This window comes from Rhamphochromis sp. 'chilingali' (assembly GCF_963969265.1).
Source record: "Rhamphochromis sp. 'chilingali' genome assembly, chromosome: 9".
Taxonomy (NCBI): domain Eukaryota; kingdom Metazoa; phylum Chordata; class Actinopteri; order Cichliformes; family Cichlidae; genus Rhamphochromis; species Rhamphochromis sp. 'chilingali'.
Window position 1 is genome coordinate 25,508,141 of NC_137936.1, and position 16,008 is coordinate 25,524,148.

General features: G+C 39.0%; 1 protein-coding gene across 3 annotated transcripts in view; it reads right to left on the reverse strand.

Annotated features, from left to right (window-relative positions):
* Positions 1–16,008, reverse strand: part of arhgef3 (Rho guanine nucleotide exchange factor (GEF) 3) — a 38,237-nt gene that overhangs the window by 14,032 nt on the left and 8,197 nt on the right. The window contains exons 1-3 of one of the 3 annotated variants that reach the window (XM_080892688.1): positions 15,405–15,445; positions 13,452–13,914; positions 11,033–11,095 (exon numbers count right to left, since the gene is read on the reverse strand). In XM_080892688.1, the coding sequence (XP_080748814.1) occupies positions 11,033–11,095; positions 13,452–13,484 (96 nt within the window). In that variant the 5' untranslated portion in view covers positions 13,485–13,914; positions 15,405–15,445. Of the gene's footprint in view, positions 1–11,032; positions 11,096–13,451; positions 13,915–15,404; positions 15,472–16,008 lie in introns of those variants that run through there. The other 2 variants (XM_080892687.1, XM_080892686.1) reach the window with 2 other exon arrangements.

The following is a 16,008-nucleotide window of genomic DNA, read 5'->3' on the forward strand; positions in this document are numbered from 1 at the left end:
TAAATTAAACTTTGACATGACACTGTAATGTTGCCACTGAGAACATCTAATATGGCTTTCTTTGTCTGTTAGTGGGAAACCTGGCATTGCATGCTGTTCACCAGTGTGTTGTAATCTGGGGTATAACTTGACACTGCAACTCTGAGTGAGTCTTGCAGATGTGCATCGGAGAGGCGTGTTCTGTGTTTGTTCTTGATGAAGTTCATGTCAGAAAAGGCTGATTCACAAAGATAGGTTGAACCAAACAGGCTGGCAACCTTCATAGCTGCTGTGCACACACCACTGTACTTTTCTGTGTCAACAAGGCACCAAAAGTTTGGTGCACCCAGATAGGCTTTGAGGTGGACGTCATTTTGCAATGTTACAATTTCGATTTCCACCTGTCCAGCATCCAAGCTGAACATTGAACTTAGTTGCTCAGCAATGCATGTTGTGTCCACATTCATGAAAGGATTGGAAACAAATGAGACACATGGCTCAAGCTGATCAAGGTCACAAAACCTGTTCTCAAACTCTTGACCAAGTCGGTTTATGACTTGAGTGTACTTTTCTGCAACTTTGTCAAAAGTCTCAGATGCAGAAGCATTGTCTTTCAGCACCATCTGCACAGAGGGAAAGTGCAGCACCTTTTTTCTCTGTAAATGCACAGAGAAAATGTTCATCTGGGCTTTAAATCCATTTAAAGCACTTATCATGTCAGCAACAGTCTTACCTTTGCCTTGCAGCTCACAGTTCAAATGGTTCAGTTTCCCAGTAATGTCTGTTAAAAACGCAAGGTCAAGTGTCCACTCAGTGTCCTCCAGCAGAGATGTGTCTTCCCCTTTGGATTGCATGAACTCCTTGATTTCACCCAAAAGTGACAAAAAACGAAGCAAAATCCGTCCCCTGCTGAGCCATTGGATTTCCGTATGTAGTAGCAGGTCACCATATTCAGCTGACAGCTCCTCCAATAGCACCTTGAATGTTCTGTGCTGTTTAGCTCTGGAGCGGATGCTGTTTATGATCTTCACGACGGGAGTCATGACGTGCTCGAAGCCGATCACGTTTGGGCATAACGCCTGCTGGTGAATGATGCAGTGGTAATGCATGAAGTTTGGGAACTCTGTGTCACCTTTACAGTGAGCGATGAATCCCGTATGTCGGCCGATCATAGCAGGAGCCCCGTCGGTAGTCACTGATACCAGCTTTTCCAACGGTACCTTTTTCTTCGCGAAAAACTCCTTCACCGCGTTATAGATGTCAACTCCCTTCGTTGTTGTCTTTAGCGGCAGTAGTGTCAGAAGTTCTTCTTTTGTGGAGAAACCATCAAATACCATCCGGATAAAGACCATCAGCTGTGCTGTACTGCTGCTGTCGACGGACTCGTCACACTGGATGCTAAACCAACTGCACTTTGCCAGATCCTGATCCAACTGATCGGCCAAGTTCCCGGACATAGCCGACACTCTTCTAACAATTGTAGTTGCCCCCAGCTGGACATCAGAGAGAGTGGAGATTACATCGTTTCCATATTTCTCGTCTTTAAGCACAGTTTTTGCAATTATCATCATTGCTTCTTTGAAATACTCCCCGTCTAAAAATGCCTTCTTTTTCTTAATCATGAAATGTGTAGCTCTAAATGAGGCTTCGGTTGCTTTTTGAGAGTTTTTCACCGGTCTCGTGAAAAAAGACTGCTGTTTGCTCAAACCTGCCTTTAATTCGCGGGCCTTTTCCGCTCGCAGTGTGCTGCCCTTTGGGTAGTTAGCATGGTAGCTTGTGTGACACGTTCGGAAATGTCTCTCCACGTTGTGCCGCTTTGCCGTTGCCACAGTTGCCCCGCAAATGAGACACACGCATGAATCTTTCACAGTGGTAAAAAAAAACTCTTCCTCCCATTCACTGTGAAAATTATATGTTTTCTTCCTTTTTTCCGCCATGTTTTCCTCATCTCCTCACCTTTGCCTTTGCTGGTCTTCACGGCAACTGTTTCCGTGGAGACCAGCTAGCACTAAATATTAGATCATGATCTAATATTTAATAATAAACATTTTTTTAATATATTATCTCTAACAAATTAACGCCAATGCAATTGTGATTAAAAAAAAATAGCAAGAAAAAATAAAAATAGATGCAGCTTACTGGTAAGTTGTTATGGTGAGCTATTTTTAGAACAGGCCCGCGGGCGACTCATGTGGTCCTTGCGGGCGACCTGGTGCCCGCGGGCACCGTGTTGGTGACCCCTGTTGTAAACAATAGGGACACCTGGTGTGCACCTGGAGTTTCTGCAGTGGAAAGGGTACATCTCTTAGTGTGAAACTGCCTCTGGGTTATCTGCACTGAATAGTAAATCAGCGTGTTTGTGTGTCTGTGTGTGTGCAGCTCTGCCCGGCAGCTCACTGTCAGCTGACCTACTGGAACACAGGAACCATCAGCTCTCACAGTCAGGAACCAGCTGCCTAAAAATAAATCAACCTCTGAGATAATTTTCTTTTTTCCTTCACCTTTCGATTTAAGTTCACCCCCCAAATCTGGAAATAGAATTTCCACAGTTTTCAACAACTTCTCAAAAAATGATGAGTCAGTGATGAGTCTCTAAAATACTCATGAATCACATGGAAATAAAGTCAGTGTCATTTCCTGGTGAAAGTTATGAGCTTAGATGCATTGCAGCTGTTTCGTGTGGTTTTTTTTGGTTTGTTTGTTTGTTTTGTTACAGATTTCAGGTTCAGTTTGGATCATAAACTATCTGCTTATTTGCTTCATGCTCAAGAACTTTCCATTGGACAAACTGTAATGGGTTTTCTGTGGATGATGGTGCTTCAGCTGATTCGAACTGACAGCAATCAATTCAACACAGCTCGTCAGCAGCTGGCTGGTTATTTAATTACAGCAAGTTCACAGCAGGTTGACTCTGGTCTGCAGATTGAGTCATTGAACTGCAACGTTTGTTCAGTCGTTTGATATAAAGTTCATTGTAAATTAAACAACTGAACAAACGTTGCAGTTCAGGGATTCAAACTGCATTTTTATAGGTCTTTAGTGATACCTAGGCATGACCCCAGACTTTCAGGAAATGAAAATTACTATAAAGAACATTTTTGAGGTGTGTTCATCATAGTTTCACTTCTCGTTTCTTGTTCAGTCTTTTTAGTTTAAAGTAAATGACATTAAATGTAACTAGTGCTGGTTTTGATATTAGTTTGTTGAATTAGACCATATTACATCAGATTAGATCACATTTGATTGATTCACATCAGTCGTGTAATAGAGTAAAGTAGGCCCAATCAGATTACATCATATAAAACCAGAATACAAGTTACTAGATCAGATCAGATTCTGTATATTTCTAATTAATCACTGTACAGATAAGTACATATGTGAATATAAACAAAGTGATAAATACATCATATTTAACATATACTGTGTTGATAAGAAAACTGATGTCACCGATTGGTTTTGGGGGGGGGGGGGCACTATATGTGAGCATGTCTGGTAATAAATTAGACTGGTTAGTATGAAAGTGAAGGTGTTTCAAAAACACAGACACCTGGTAACTACTGCAAAGTAACACATGAATAAAACACTGTGTTAATGCAATCAACTCCACATCAAGCCCTATTATTTTATCATTATTGTACCATCAGATATTCAATGCACTCAAATAAGCAACAGCTCAAACAAGGTTAAAGCGCCCAGTTCATTGACTTCGGTTAGAAGAGATGAGGCCTAACAGCGAGCTATGGTAACTTAATACCATTAGAAAAACATAAATGGTCTAGTTTAAAAAATTAACCCCCTGTGTAGTGCATGAAGGTGGAAATGACGTACAATGTCTTTTATGCTGGGCTTATTTTCTTTGTTTATTTCTGCTGTAACGTTGGGACTCTAATATGACAGTCTATGGGGATTGACTCAGTTTGAAGTCAGCCTCAAGTGGCCAATAGAGGAACTTCAGTTTTGTCACCAGCTTCATTGCCAAGATTTTTTTCATTTGTGAAAATTACAAATGTTAAATGCTACCAAATCAAGAAAAAATGAATACATTTGACTGATGAAAACACACACAAACAAAAGAATCCAATTTATCTCACAAAATTAACACAACTGAATCCAACCAGGCTGAACAGAAGAGTAAATGTTTCATCTTACCTTAACCTCTTTTCCCATGCTGCTGTTTGCCACTGAGCATCCAGAGTTAAACCGCTGTACCAGCAGGCTGAAGGGTCCCTGCCCCGCCACCATACTGCTCACCCCAAAGCCAAGCACACAATCTGAACTATTCCCAGTACCAAGAGAGCGTCCATAAATATTTTCAGACTGGTAGAAAACGCAGAGAGGAAGGGAGTATGAAAGTCTAATGTCCAGAGAGAGACTGAAAACAGCAGAGGGTCCAGAGTGACACTAAAGAGAGTTTGGTACTGTTTTCTAGTATAGACACAAAGTCCAGGAACAATTCAGCTCGCTGTTCTAGCACTGAAGCGATGACTGATACAAGCTGGTAAACCAGAAAGAAAGTGCTATCAGTGGAGTTCCAAGCACAATTCTGGTGTTGGCACAGGTACAGAAAGAGGATAGTCCCCTTAAAACCCCTGGTAATGGTAGCCGTTCAACTAAAAGCCTAATAGCTGTAAAGTAGCTTCAAAGAGTTGACGTAACAGCTCTAAAAAGGCCTGGTGCCACAACAGTACTGCCAGAGGCAAAATATCCAGTCAGACTCGGTGCTGGCAGTGTTCATAAAGACAAGTTGGCTTTGACCAGAGCTTTTAAACACACCGCTCCGGGAGGGCTTGAGGTTGAGAGCCGAACCATCAGACCCCAAACAAAAGAGTTCAAAAAGAGGCTGGATTTAGTTCTGTTCCCAGAAAATCATACAGGAAAAGTTTAGTCTGCAGTTTAGACTGTGTAGAGCTCTGAATCGTGTAATCCTCTCAGCGGTAGCTGTTCACTCGTCCGCCTTCGCACTCTCTCAGCAGCTAATGCTCTCTCTCTCTCTCTCTCTCTGTCACTGGCTCACTTATTCAGTGGCGCTCTCACCCAGTCACTTAAAACTTCCTTCCTTTCTTTATTCTGTACTTTTTCATTTCTCTGCCTGTCCCTTTCCAGTATATATATATATATATATATCTCTATATATATATCTATATCTCTATATATATATCTCTATATATATATATATATATATATCTATATATCTATCTATCTATATATATATATCTATATCTATCTATATATATCTATCTATATATATCTATATCTATCTATATATATCTATATATATATATATATATATATATATATCTATCTCATAGAGCTCTACTGTGGCCTAGAAATTAAAACAAATTAATAAGCCACATTTGTACACAGTTATTTAAAGAAAAACCCAAACTAATACCCCATTTCCTCCTAAAAAATTAAACTCTAGATATTCGGATATTGAACCAATTGTCTCAGTGCCACAGACACATTGTGTCAAAAGAGCTGGTAGAAGATTTAAAAATATGAAAAGATAATATGAATCCTACAGATAAGACATTTTGTAAATGCACTTAAGGAAATGTATATTGTTTTTCTTGTGTGTATTTAAAATGTGTCATTCCCTGAAAATGTTTTATGCCAGAAAAAGTAAATCTACCTTTAATGTGAAAGAAATGATAATGTAAATTGTATAAGGTTAATATGTATATTATTACTCACATTATCTTTACTCAGTTTATTATTATGTATTTCGATAATCTGGACAAACGTAAATTATGAAATCCCTGACTGGAACTGCTAGTGGTTGTGGGAAGTCCTCATCAGTCAATGCCAGTCCGAAGTATAATTAATAAACAGAGGCCTGCAGCCAAAGCTGTGTCCTGGTTTTAAATTCAATGAGTCAATGTGTTTATTCAGCCCCACTGTGGGGACAAAGAAACACTTTTTTTATTTGTTAAAGCAAGATTTTAAGTTTTTTTTTTATTTACTGAATTTTATTTTAAATCAGTAACTCAAATCAATTTGTCCTTCCAACCTTTTTAAATGTGGAGATTTCGCTTTTGCTTTTTCCTTGTTTTTCATCATAAGTCACGGTCAGATCCAGCCTTCCACTAGTTTCTATCCAGTCGGTTTAATGAGTCATACGGGTTCACAGTAAGGTTTTAGTTGTTCCAGAGTCCAAACAGAGGGGACAGGTGAGGCCCGTCCATCCATTCACCACAAGATTACTGTGTTTTACAAATAATATAATTTGCTTTGCCATATTGAAACCACATAATGAGTAATGAGAAGACTTTCAGGGACATCCATCCATCTTTTCTTCTGTCACGTATCCATGTCCAGTCTAAGCACAGACACCCAGACCTTCTCCTGAGCCATCTACTCCAGCTCTTTCAGATGGGTACTGAGCAGAGACATAATCTCTCCAGAGTGTCCTGTGTGGACATGCCTAAAACAACTCACTGAGGATTTATCCTGAAAGAATCCATCTGATTCTCAAACCACCATATCTGGCTCTTTTTAATGTGGAGGAGTAGCAGCTCTACTCTGAGCCCCTCCTAAAACAAAGAGCTACCTCCTCCTGTCTCTAAGGCTGAACTCTGTTCAGAGGAAGCTTATTCTTTCTGACGCTTGTGTCTGTGACATTATTCTTTTAGTCTCTACCTACATCTCATCACCATACCATACATGCGGATAGGAATATAGTAAATCATCCAGTAAATCAACAGCTTAACCTTCACAATCAGCTCTTTCGTCACTACAACAGATCAGTGCAGTGTCTTCATCACTGCAGATGAAGACACTGCACTGGGGTCAACACATCGGTCCATCTCCTCCTCTACTCCACTCTCACTTTTATGAAAAAGTTTCTTTTAATTGTACTGCTTCACTTGATGTTACAGAGAGGATCTTCATCAAGCTTTTCCAGTGCTTAACAAAGAGCTGGGACATCCATCGTTTACTAAAGCATGTTAATGAGCTATATATGTTTATACATCAGCTTGGCTGATCTGATTTGGGTACATTAGGACCCTTGTTATAATCACGGACCACGGTACATCGAAGTTCCAAGAAAAGTAGCTTTAAATAAACACACAGTCTCAGCTGAAAGCAACAAGACATCAGAAAAAGATTGCATCATTCACAGAAGTGTTTTCATTGTTTCCTTTAAAAGCTATGACCGGTATCAGAGTCAGAGCATCAGCGTTGGCCTCCAACACCTCACAGTCTGCTAACAGAAGCTGCTCCCTGTGACTAAGCTCTATTGTCTGTTATTGGGAGGCTTCGTTCGTAGACGCCTAGGGAGGAACTCAAATCAGCCTCGTTCGATCTGTACTGTGACACAGCGACTGCGTCTTTAAACCTTACAGGGATGTGGTGAAGCATTTACAGATGGGAACACTCTTTTTGAATGGTAAAGATTTGAAAACATCGATCAATTATTAACATCTCCTAAAACTAATAAAAAAACATGAAGAATACAGTAAATGGTACTCCACATATGTGCATATTTCAATCAACGTGCACATTTGGACAAGGAAACATTACAATCTTGTGCAACTTTCTTTCCTGTTTCTGCAGTAGAAACCCATCAGATTTAACCCTCAAGCCTCCAAGATAAGTGACAGACTGGGGAATTTTAACAGTCCTGGTTCTGTTTATCACAAACCTTACAATGTAGTGATTTAAAGTAGGAAATATAATGTTAAAAAAAACCCAGATTTCCACAGATTTTTCCATTGTCCAGTTCCTGAAACCTATTACCTGAAAAGTGGCTGTACAAGAATTTAAGTGGTGAAGCACGTATATCTAAACCAGTGTTTCCCAACCTTTTGGAGCCACGGCACATATTTCACATTAGAAAAATCACACGGCACACCACCAAACAAAAATGTCACAAAAAGCAAATTGATAATTTTCCCCTGTGCACATGGCATAGTGGAGTTTGGCTCAGTTTGTCCCTAGTATACCTTTGTTGCTTGCTTCTGACCACTACCCATGCACTACTAGCACTACTCATGCTAGGGCCTTCATCTGGGTCAGAATGTTCTCCAGGACCCTACTTTTTCTTTTCAAACATTTATCTATTGCTATTACGCACTGCGTCGTCTCACAGCATGACTATTATGTATTTGTTTTCTTTGTCTTCTTCTGTTTTACTGGCAGTTGGCAACCCATTTAATTAGAGAAGGTAATTGTACTGCCCACTGGTGGAAGAGAATGCTACTCACATCTTTAATCCACGGTTACTAAACCACATCAGTAACTGCTCAATAGTGAATGCCTGTTTTAATTAACAAGTAAAAACAAACAAACATCCAATGCCAAACAGAAACTTCCACAGTAAATGTATTATAATTATAAATGACAGCATCACCCCTTTAACAACTAATTTACATCTAGAGCAGCATTTTTCACAAATAAAATAAAATTAATGGCTATAGCAAATAATTCCAGTTGAATGTTTTAGGTTTGAACAAAGATATTCAATGTCTCTGAGAGGGAAAATCTGATTAGTCATGGTTAAATTGTTATTTATCATTATTATTATTATTAATATTATTATTGTTAATCAAAATATAGTGCCACATTAATTATTAATAAAGGAATAAATCTTTACTTTAATGTCTGTTTACATCGATTACACTTCAGTGCTTTTAATCCTGTTTGGGGTTTTTAAAAAAATTTTTTTTACTTTTTGTGAATTTTTCACAGCACTTACCTTTTGTATTTAAAAAAAAAAGGTCTGCATATTGTTTTTATTTTATTTTGTAATTATGTAGTCAGAAGTAGTCACATTTTATTAAATCTTAAAAGTTTTAAATGCATTTGTGAGTATGTGGGCTGTGCCAATCAATTCAGGTAAAAATATTTGAAAACTGTCCTAAAATAAATAGATGTTATAAAGTTATTAATCTGCAGTAAATGTTTCCTAAACAGATGAACTGATAAAATATAATAATTCCCAGTGAATGAATCTTTACTGATCTCCACTCTGAAAACAGACAGTTGCTCAGGAGGGTTAAATTATTGATGTAAAGCACGTTTCCCGGTGGTCCTTACACGTGTCTTTTAAATCAGATAAAGTGGTCTCTGGGTCCTGGAGTTTGAGTAAGAAAACAATACAAGTGTGTGTGATTCACTGAGCGACAGCACAGAAACAATAGAGTGTAATTCATTCCAGCTTCAGTATCTGCCAGCGCCGGTTTGAACAAAGTAAGACTGATGGTGTGTTTGGGTCTGTTTGTCCCCCTGGAGCCGCTGGAGTGTGCTGAACAGGCTGGACATCCTGTGTTAGACCGAGCAGAGGAGGAAACGCCCAGGAAGGAACAGGCTCCTGGCAGAAGGCTAAAAATACAGGAGGAGGGGCCCAACATAAGGGCCGGGGGCCGTTAATTTGTCTTCTCCTCTCTAAATGAATTTAGTTTTTAGGTTACCTATCAGCCCCCCAGCAAACCTGAATTGGACAGAGGGGATGCTCTAAGAGGAACATTTTTCTTTTCAGAGTTTATACGTGCAATCAAATTTCTGATGAGAAAAATATCTGTTAAAAGCAGGAAAATACTTTTAATTTCTGTTTTTCTGTGATCTCTGGAATAAACACTGTATCACCATATCATCTCTAACTCGTTGTGGCAGAAAGCCTGAGGTTTCGTCCTATTAAAAGGGAGTTTTTCCTTCCCACTGTCGCCAAGTGCGTGCTCAACGGTGGTCATTTGATTGTTTGAGTTTTCTCTATATAATTGTTGGGTCTCTAACTTACAATCTTAAGGGCCTTGAGGTGACTGCTGTTGTGATTTGGTCAAATACTTTTAAGAAACTTAATTCAATATTACTTTTTTATAGATATAATTACTTTCCCACAGTGTATACTGAAGGTTTTGTGGTATAATATTTACAGATACAGATTTCCAGCTGTATTCTTTTATTCTCTTATATAGGGATGCATGTCATAGAACTCCTATAATTTTACAGAGGCATTAAATGTTCTATTTTAATTAAGTAATCAGTTTGCAAGGGGTGACCAATAAGAAGAAAGTTGGTGTAAAGAGGAGGAGCTAAACTGTCACTGTTGCAGACAGTTAATGAATTGAGCCCAAATAAGATAAATGAGGATTATTTTCAAACCGTAAACAAGCCAAGCTACTCTGGTAGAATGTGAGATTAAATGTATGAGGTACTCTTTGTCTCAGAGACTGCGGCTGATTTCAGTGACTGCCAAAAACTACTCACCAACCGGTGGCTAGTGGTTTCTGGCAGCCACTGAAATCAGCTACAAAGATGGTGCTGCATCAAAAACTTTCTTGTGAATACTTCAGTCGCTAGCAGATTGCTGCTGGTATATAGTTTTCATGGAAGATGCTGATGTTTTTCTACAAACACGAGCAACTCCAGGCCAAGTGGCAGTGAAACTCAAAAAAGGTCATCTCTGCAGTCAACATATTTCAAAAGGCACAGCTTATACTTTGAATGCAAACATTCCCAGTTTCTGGTCTGTGTCACACTTGTCACAGTTTCACTACAGATAGTCTTGTTTTAATTAAGGTTCAACCCTTAAGGAAGAACAATGTCTCCGTTTTTGATTGTGCACAAGTGCATGACGGCATAAAAGCAAAGAAATCAGTTTAACATCAGAGAAAAATCTGACAATTGTAGGAAAATATGGACATTTTTTTATCTGATTCTGTGGATAAAACCATTAAAATGCCTTGTGTTAAGTTTTCTGTCCTCAATTTAGAAACTGAAATCAGTTGGCATTTTAAATCAAATGACGAAAGTTAGGTCTCTCATGTACAGGCCATGCAACAGCTTCCTGATTAGAAGGTCACATGTACCGCCTCCTTTGTGTTCTGCATAAGAGGATAATGGAGACAAATACAGCCGAACACTTCCTGAGTGGTAGGACATCATCATTTTGTTAGCTTAAGGGGGGTTTTTTTTAGGTTTTTTAGGTCATATTTTAAATGTGTGAAAACGCTGCCCACACAATGAGGAAGGCAGAGCTTTTCACAAACAGATCATTATTATTTAAACAAGAGTAGAGTTTGACACATGCTTGAAGAGGAGCTGAACTCACATTGATTTCCAGACTGCAGAGACTGAGGGAGTCGGCATCTCTGTTGGCCTGTTTCCTCTTCTTCTGCAAAACACAAACAGAATAAAAAACATCAGCGAGAGAGAGCAGGTGTTGATTTTAAGAAGTACGCTTCAAATTTGTTTATATTTTTATTAAATCAGATTACATTCAGAAATGTGAAAGTCGAGTTTTTGTGATGGATCCCAACCGCAACTTTTTAGCTCACTGTTCTGGTTGCAGCTTGCAATCATTTGTGACTTATTTTTCAATAAATTACTATAAATTAAAATATTTTAATACAAAAAAAGCAAGCAGGAAAAAAAAATCTGTTCAGTTTAATTGTTCAAATTGTTTTTGTCTTATTTCGATCAATCTGGAGAGGAGATTTTAGCATTTTTCATCATTAAATAGTGTCTGAAGAACTTCTCTGGCTAACCTCTAACTCAACACAGAGTCGAATAGTAACCTGTAAGTATCCTGAGAGGAAAAACTTACAGCAAATGACCAAGAATAATAATAATAAGAAATTTCTCTGCTCAAGTCCGCTCAGATATCAACATTTCAGTAAGTTGTTACCCATCAGATAAACTCTGAGTTTAATTTACCCAGATTATAATGAATGAAAATAACATGCAAAAACATTTCAACCCTTAACAAAATATTGTGTTATATCTCTTTTCCGCATTTGTACAGGTTAAGGCTCAGTCATGGGGGGGTCACCAGACAAGAGGAGGGAACTGTGCTCTAATTTCAAAGCTAAGCAGTTTAAGTGGTGTTAAGAGGTGAACAATATAACAAGAAGTCCCTTGTTTCCTTTCCTTTGAGAGTAGTTTAGTCTGAATGAGATTTAAATGGAATAGATGCTTTTTCTATTAAACAATGGACACAATCTTAACTCAAATCTCTGTGGATCCTGATTGGGAGTTCCTGCTTCTGTTGGAGAAAGGAGAGCATGTCCAGTAAATCCATAGATTTTCCAGGTGATGGAAAAATGATTCCAGATGGAGTTAGACTCCTTAAAAAGTGGGACAGGAAGCCTTAATGTGTGTCATGAAAGAGGCCTACAAAGATGGACGTGGTCTACCAATGGCTTGTAAGGTCCAGTAACATCTCGAGATAAGCACTTTTGACCTCTTAGGCTACGTCACACTGCAGGCGAAAGCGCATAAAATCCGACTTTTTTGACCCTAAACGACCCATATCCGATCATGGTACGACAGTGTGAACAGCACAGATCTGATCTGGGTCACTTTCGTATGTGGTACTGAATCCAACACATATCTGATGTTTTAGAAAGTGAATGCTGTTTGAACGGTCATGTCGCATTAAATCCATCTTTTACGTCACTGACACAAGACAGACCCCAAATAGCGCCGGAGAAGCGCCCGAGAAGACATCGCGAACGCTTCCTGGTCATCCAGTGTAGATATTAGTGAAACTGTTGGGAAGACAACGTTGGAGAAACGTGAACATTTTATTTGTACTGTATAATCTGCAGATTGTGACAGAAATCTGCAACTATCCTTTGAAGCACCGCTCCTCTAAAACAGCAACAAGGATAATTATTAGGCCATATCTAAATAACAAAATAACTTTACAACTTAAAGCAAAATTGGGAAACGTAAAGTCCGAAACAAGTCTTTATATTAAGAGCCATCAGTCAAACAATATTGTTTGGTCTGTGTCTAAACAGAGCGCGTTGTGTGTGACGTCTTCTCTTGTGCATGCGGGCCGCTTTGAGGGTTCACACTAGAGCGCGTTTCCTGTCACATTTTATTTGTAGTGTGAACAAGCAGACAAAAAAAAATCAGAATTGAACATTAAGACCTGCAGTGTGAACGTGGGCTTTGACTTTGTAAATCACAAAATCCCCCACACGTGATGGGGACCTGACTGTGAACCTGACTTGTTTATAACAAAGAAAAGCACACCATGCTTGAGCATCTTGTCATATCGAATAAGAAACATAAATAGATATGTTAAACTCATCATAAAAAGCATTTAGTGATCAAGGAAGTTTAGAACCAGAATTCTTTTTGCAGCCACAACAGTGCCCCACCCGATGGTTATTCAAAAGAATGGTAATTAGAAATGCACGCACTTCTGCACGGGCTTCAATTTTTAGGCCTAAAACCTGACACCATCTTCTATATACAGTCTACTACAAGCTCCTATCAGCTGGACTAGGTGGGGGGCAGGTCCAGCTCCACCCATTCTGACAGCGAGCCCCCACTTTGTTTTTCCCAAAAGTGCTGGAAGTAGAAAGGGAACAAACCCAGTGAAATAAACATATCTCAAACTTGTACTTAATAAATATAGAAACATGCACACAAAAAACAAATCCAGAAACATGTCCCCCTTCAGGACGACGTCGGTACTGCAGGTTTTTATCAAAGCGGTTCTGATTCTTCACACTCACCCGATAGTAAACAAACAAACAGCAGCCCATCATCAGGATCAGCTCCTCAAACACACTTGTAATCAACTCTGCAGCTCCTTATCCTCCTCTTTCTTCCTCTCCTCTTCCTCCAGGTCCCTTTCTTTTAACCCCAAAGTCACATTCGCCCTCTTTTCTTTTCTCCTCTTTACATGCTGGTGCTGGACAGCACTCGAAATAATTTCTCCTTTGTTCGTCCCACCTCCTGTGAATCACCTCCTTCACAGTCACATTTTATTTCACCTCTTTTAATTCTGTTAAAGTTCTCCAGGTTCTTGATCCAAAAGCCTCTTATTCTGCACCTCCTCTTCTCTTTTCTGACCTTCTTTTGCCCGCTGCTTCTCTCCGCCTGCGTACTCCTGCTTCACCACCTCAGCCACAGTCTGAGCCTCCTCAGCCTCACCACCTTCCTGAGTGGATCTACAGACCCTCAGGAACAGGAACCCTTTACAATGTGTGTGTGTGTGTGTGTGTGTGTGTGTGTGTGTGTTTGTCTGTCCCCTCGGTTCCCACAGGACAAACAGGAAATGACGGATGTTGGGGGGGAAACAAGACGTCTATAATTAGGAGCTGAAGGAGCACGGTGACAGCAGCAGGACAAACACTTACAAAGACTGATCACTTACATCTATCACACATTATTTTCACACAAAAAAATTAAAAAGTAATTATGAATTTTCTTTCTTTCTTGCCTTTTCAAATTATGTTAAAGGAAATTCTTCATTTTGCAACACAGATATTTTTTTCTTAAAGCATATAATTGAGAGTAAACGACTTAAAAAGTGTGAATCACAAAAAAAAAATCAAGCAGAGTGGGGCTAAAACTATTAACTGATGAACTGACAGAGAGAAATTCGCTTCCAGCTGTGCTGATCAGCAATGTTTTGCCTAATTATTAAAGGTGAAACAGCTCTAATTTCACTGGTTACACATTCTGCACAGTTCTTGTGTTTATTACAACATACATATTTTTAATGAGAATTCAGCTACAATATTACCAATAAACCCCTGATGGCTTTAAGTGAATCACATTAATCATCGCATAACAGTGCATTGTGTTCTGCTGGGAAACCCTGGGTCCTGGCATTCATGTTGCTGGCACTAACACACAAACACTTCTACAGACCAGCTTGAACTGTGAGTCATGCAAAGCCACTCTAGTAGAGCCAGAGAGCAAAAATATAAAGCTGGAAATGACCATAATAGATCTCCTTTAACATTAAAAACGTAATCACCCGTTTTCTGCCTCATGCAGGAGTCAGCAGTCTAGGCAGAGAGGCCCAGACCTCCTCCACCTTGTCTAGGAAGACAAAATAAGGCACCCACGAGCTCATGGCTCGTGGGTGTCCTACCAGTTGGACATGCTTGAAACTTCTTATCTAGGAGGCCTCCAGGAGCCATCTGGGTCAGATGCCTCAGTAACCTTAATGTGGCGAAATGTCCAAAGCTAAACCCAGACACACACAATGAATCTGAAGCTGGTCATGTCTCCCAAGGCAAAGTGACTTTTTGTGTTTTTTTTTTTTAAATTAATTTAGTGATTATTACTAGAGGATTGTGGTTCTTGTGTATTGTTTACCAGGTTTCCCAGTAGGGACAATAACAAATTACTGAATTAAGCTGAACTGAACCAAATAGCCTAAATGTGCAAATGTGGGGCTTCAAAACGGGACTTTTGTGTGATGTTTAAAATAATGTCCTTATCTCCAAACCTCAAAACATAAAAATCAAATAAAGAAAAGGTAAAATCACATAACTTAGGTGAGACACAGCTTGCTGCTTTTTTTTGTCTTGTTTTGTTTTTTTGCTGCATTTGTTTTGTTTTTTCATTATGGACTTTGGCAAATCCTGTGTTATATAATAATGGAGTCACAGCACAGTTACTGTAACGCAGGGAATAACATGACTAAGTTCATGTGTGGGAATTGTTCTTACCCCTCTGAGGGTCCAGCCATCAGGAGAGAGGAGAGAGAAGGAGGATGTTTTCCTCTGCTGCTTCGACCTGAAGGAAGAAAATGAGGAAGGAAGACAGACCGATGAGGAGAGGAGAGAAGCAATAAAGGATGAAAGGAACATGATAGCATGCTGTTACCTCAAACAATAACTAAAAGAAGAAAAAAAGATTTTCAATTTGCTTTTCAATTACTGTTTTATTTATTTATTTATTTATTTTTAATAACTTAACTAGGATTTAAAAACTTTTTAAAAAATACAGAAATTAAAAAGTGAGCAGTATTGAAAGCTGAGTTATTTCATTGCACAGTTAGCAACAGAAGATTAAGTGAAAACTAATCTTCATACTTGATGAAAATTAAGTTAATTTTTTTTAAGGTTTGGCTTTTTAACTATGCAGATTGTCACGAAGAGTAAAGGAGGCAAGCCTTCAAAGGTGTGTAAAATATGAAGTGGGCAGAGCTCCACCAGGTGGTTTCTCAAAGTCACTACACCCACGACCTTTTACCCAGTGCAAAATTTGTGTGAAGATCTTTTAGGTGATAATTTTGTGTAAGTTCGGTTAAATTCTTTACTGACCGTTAAA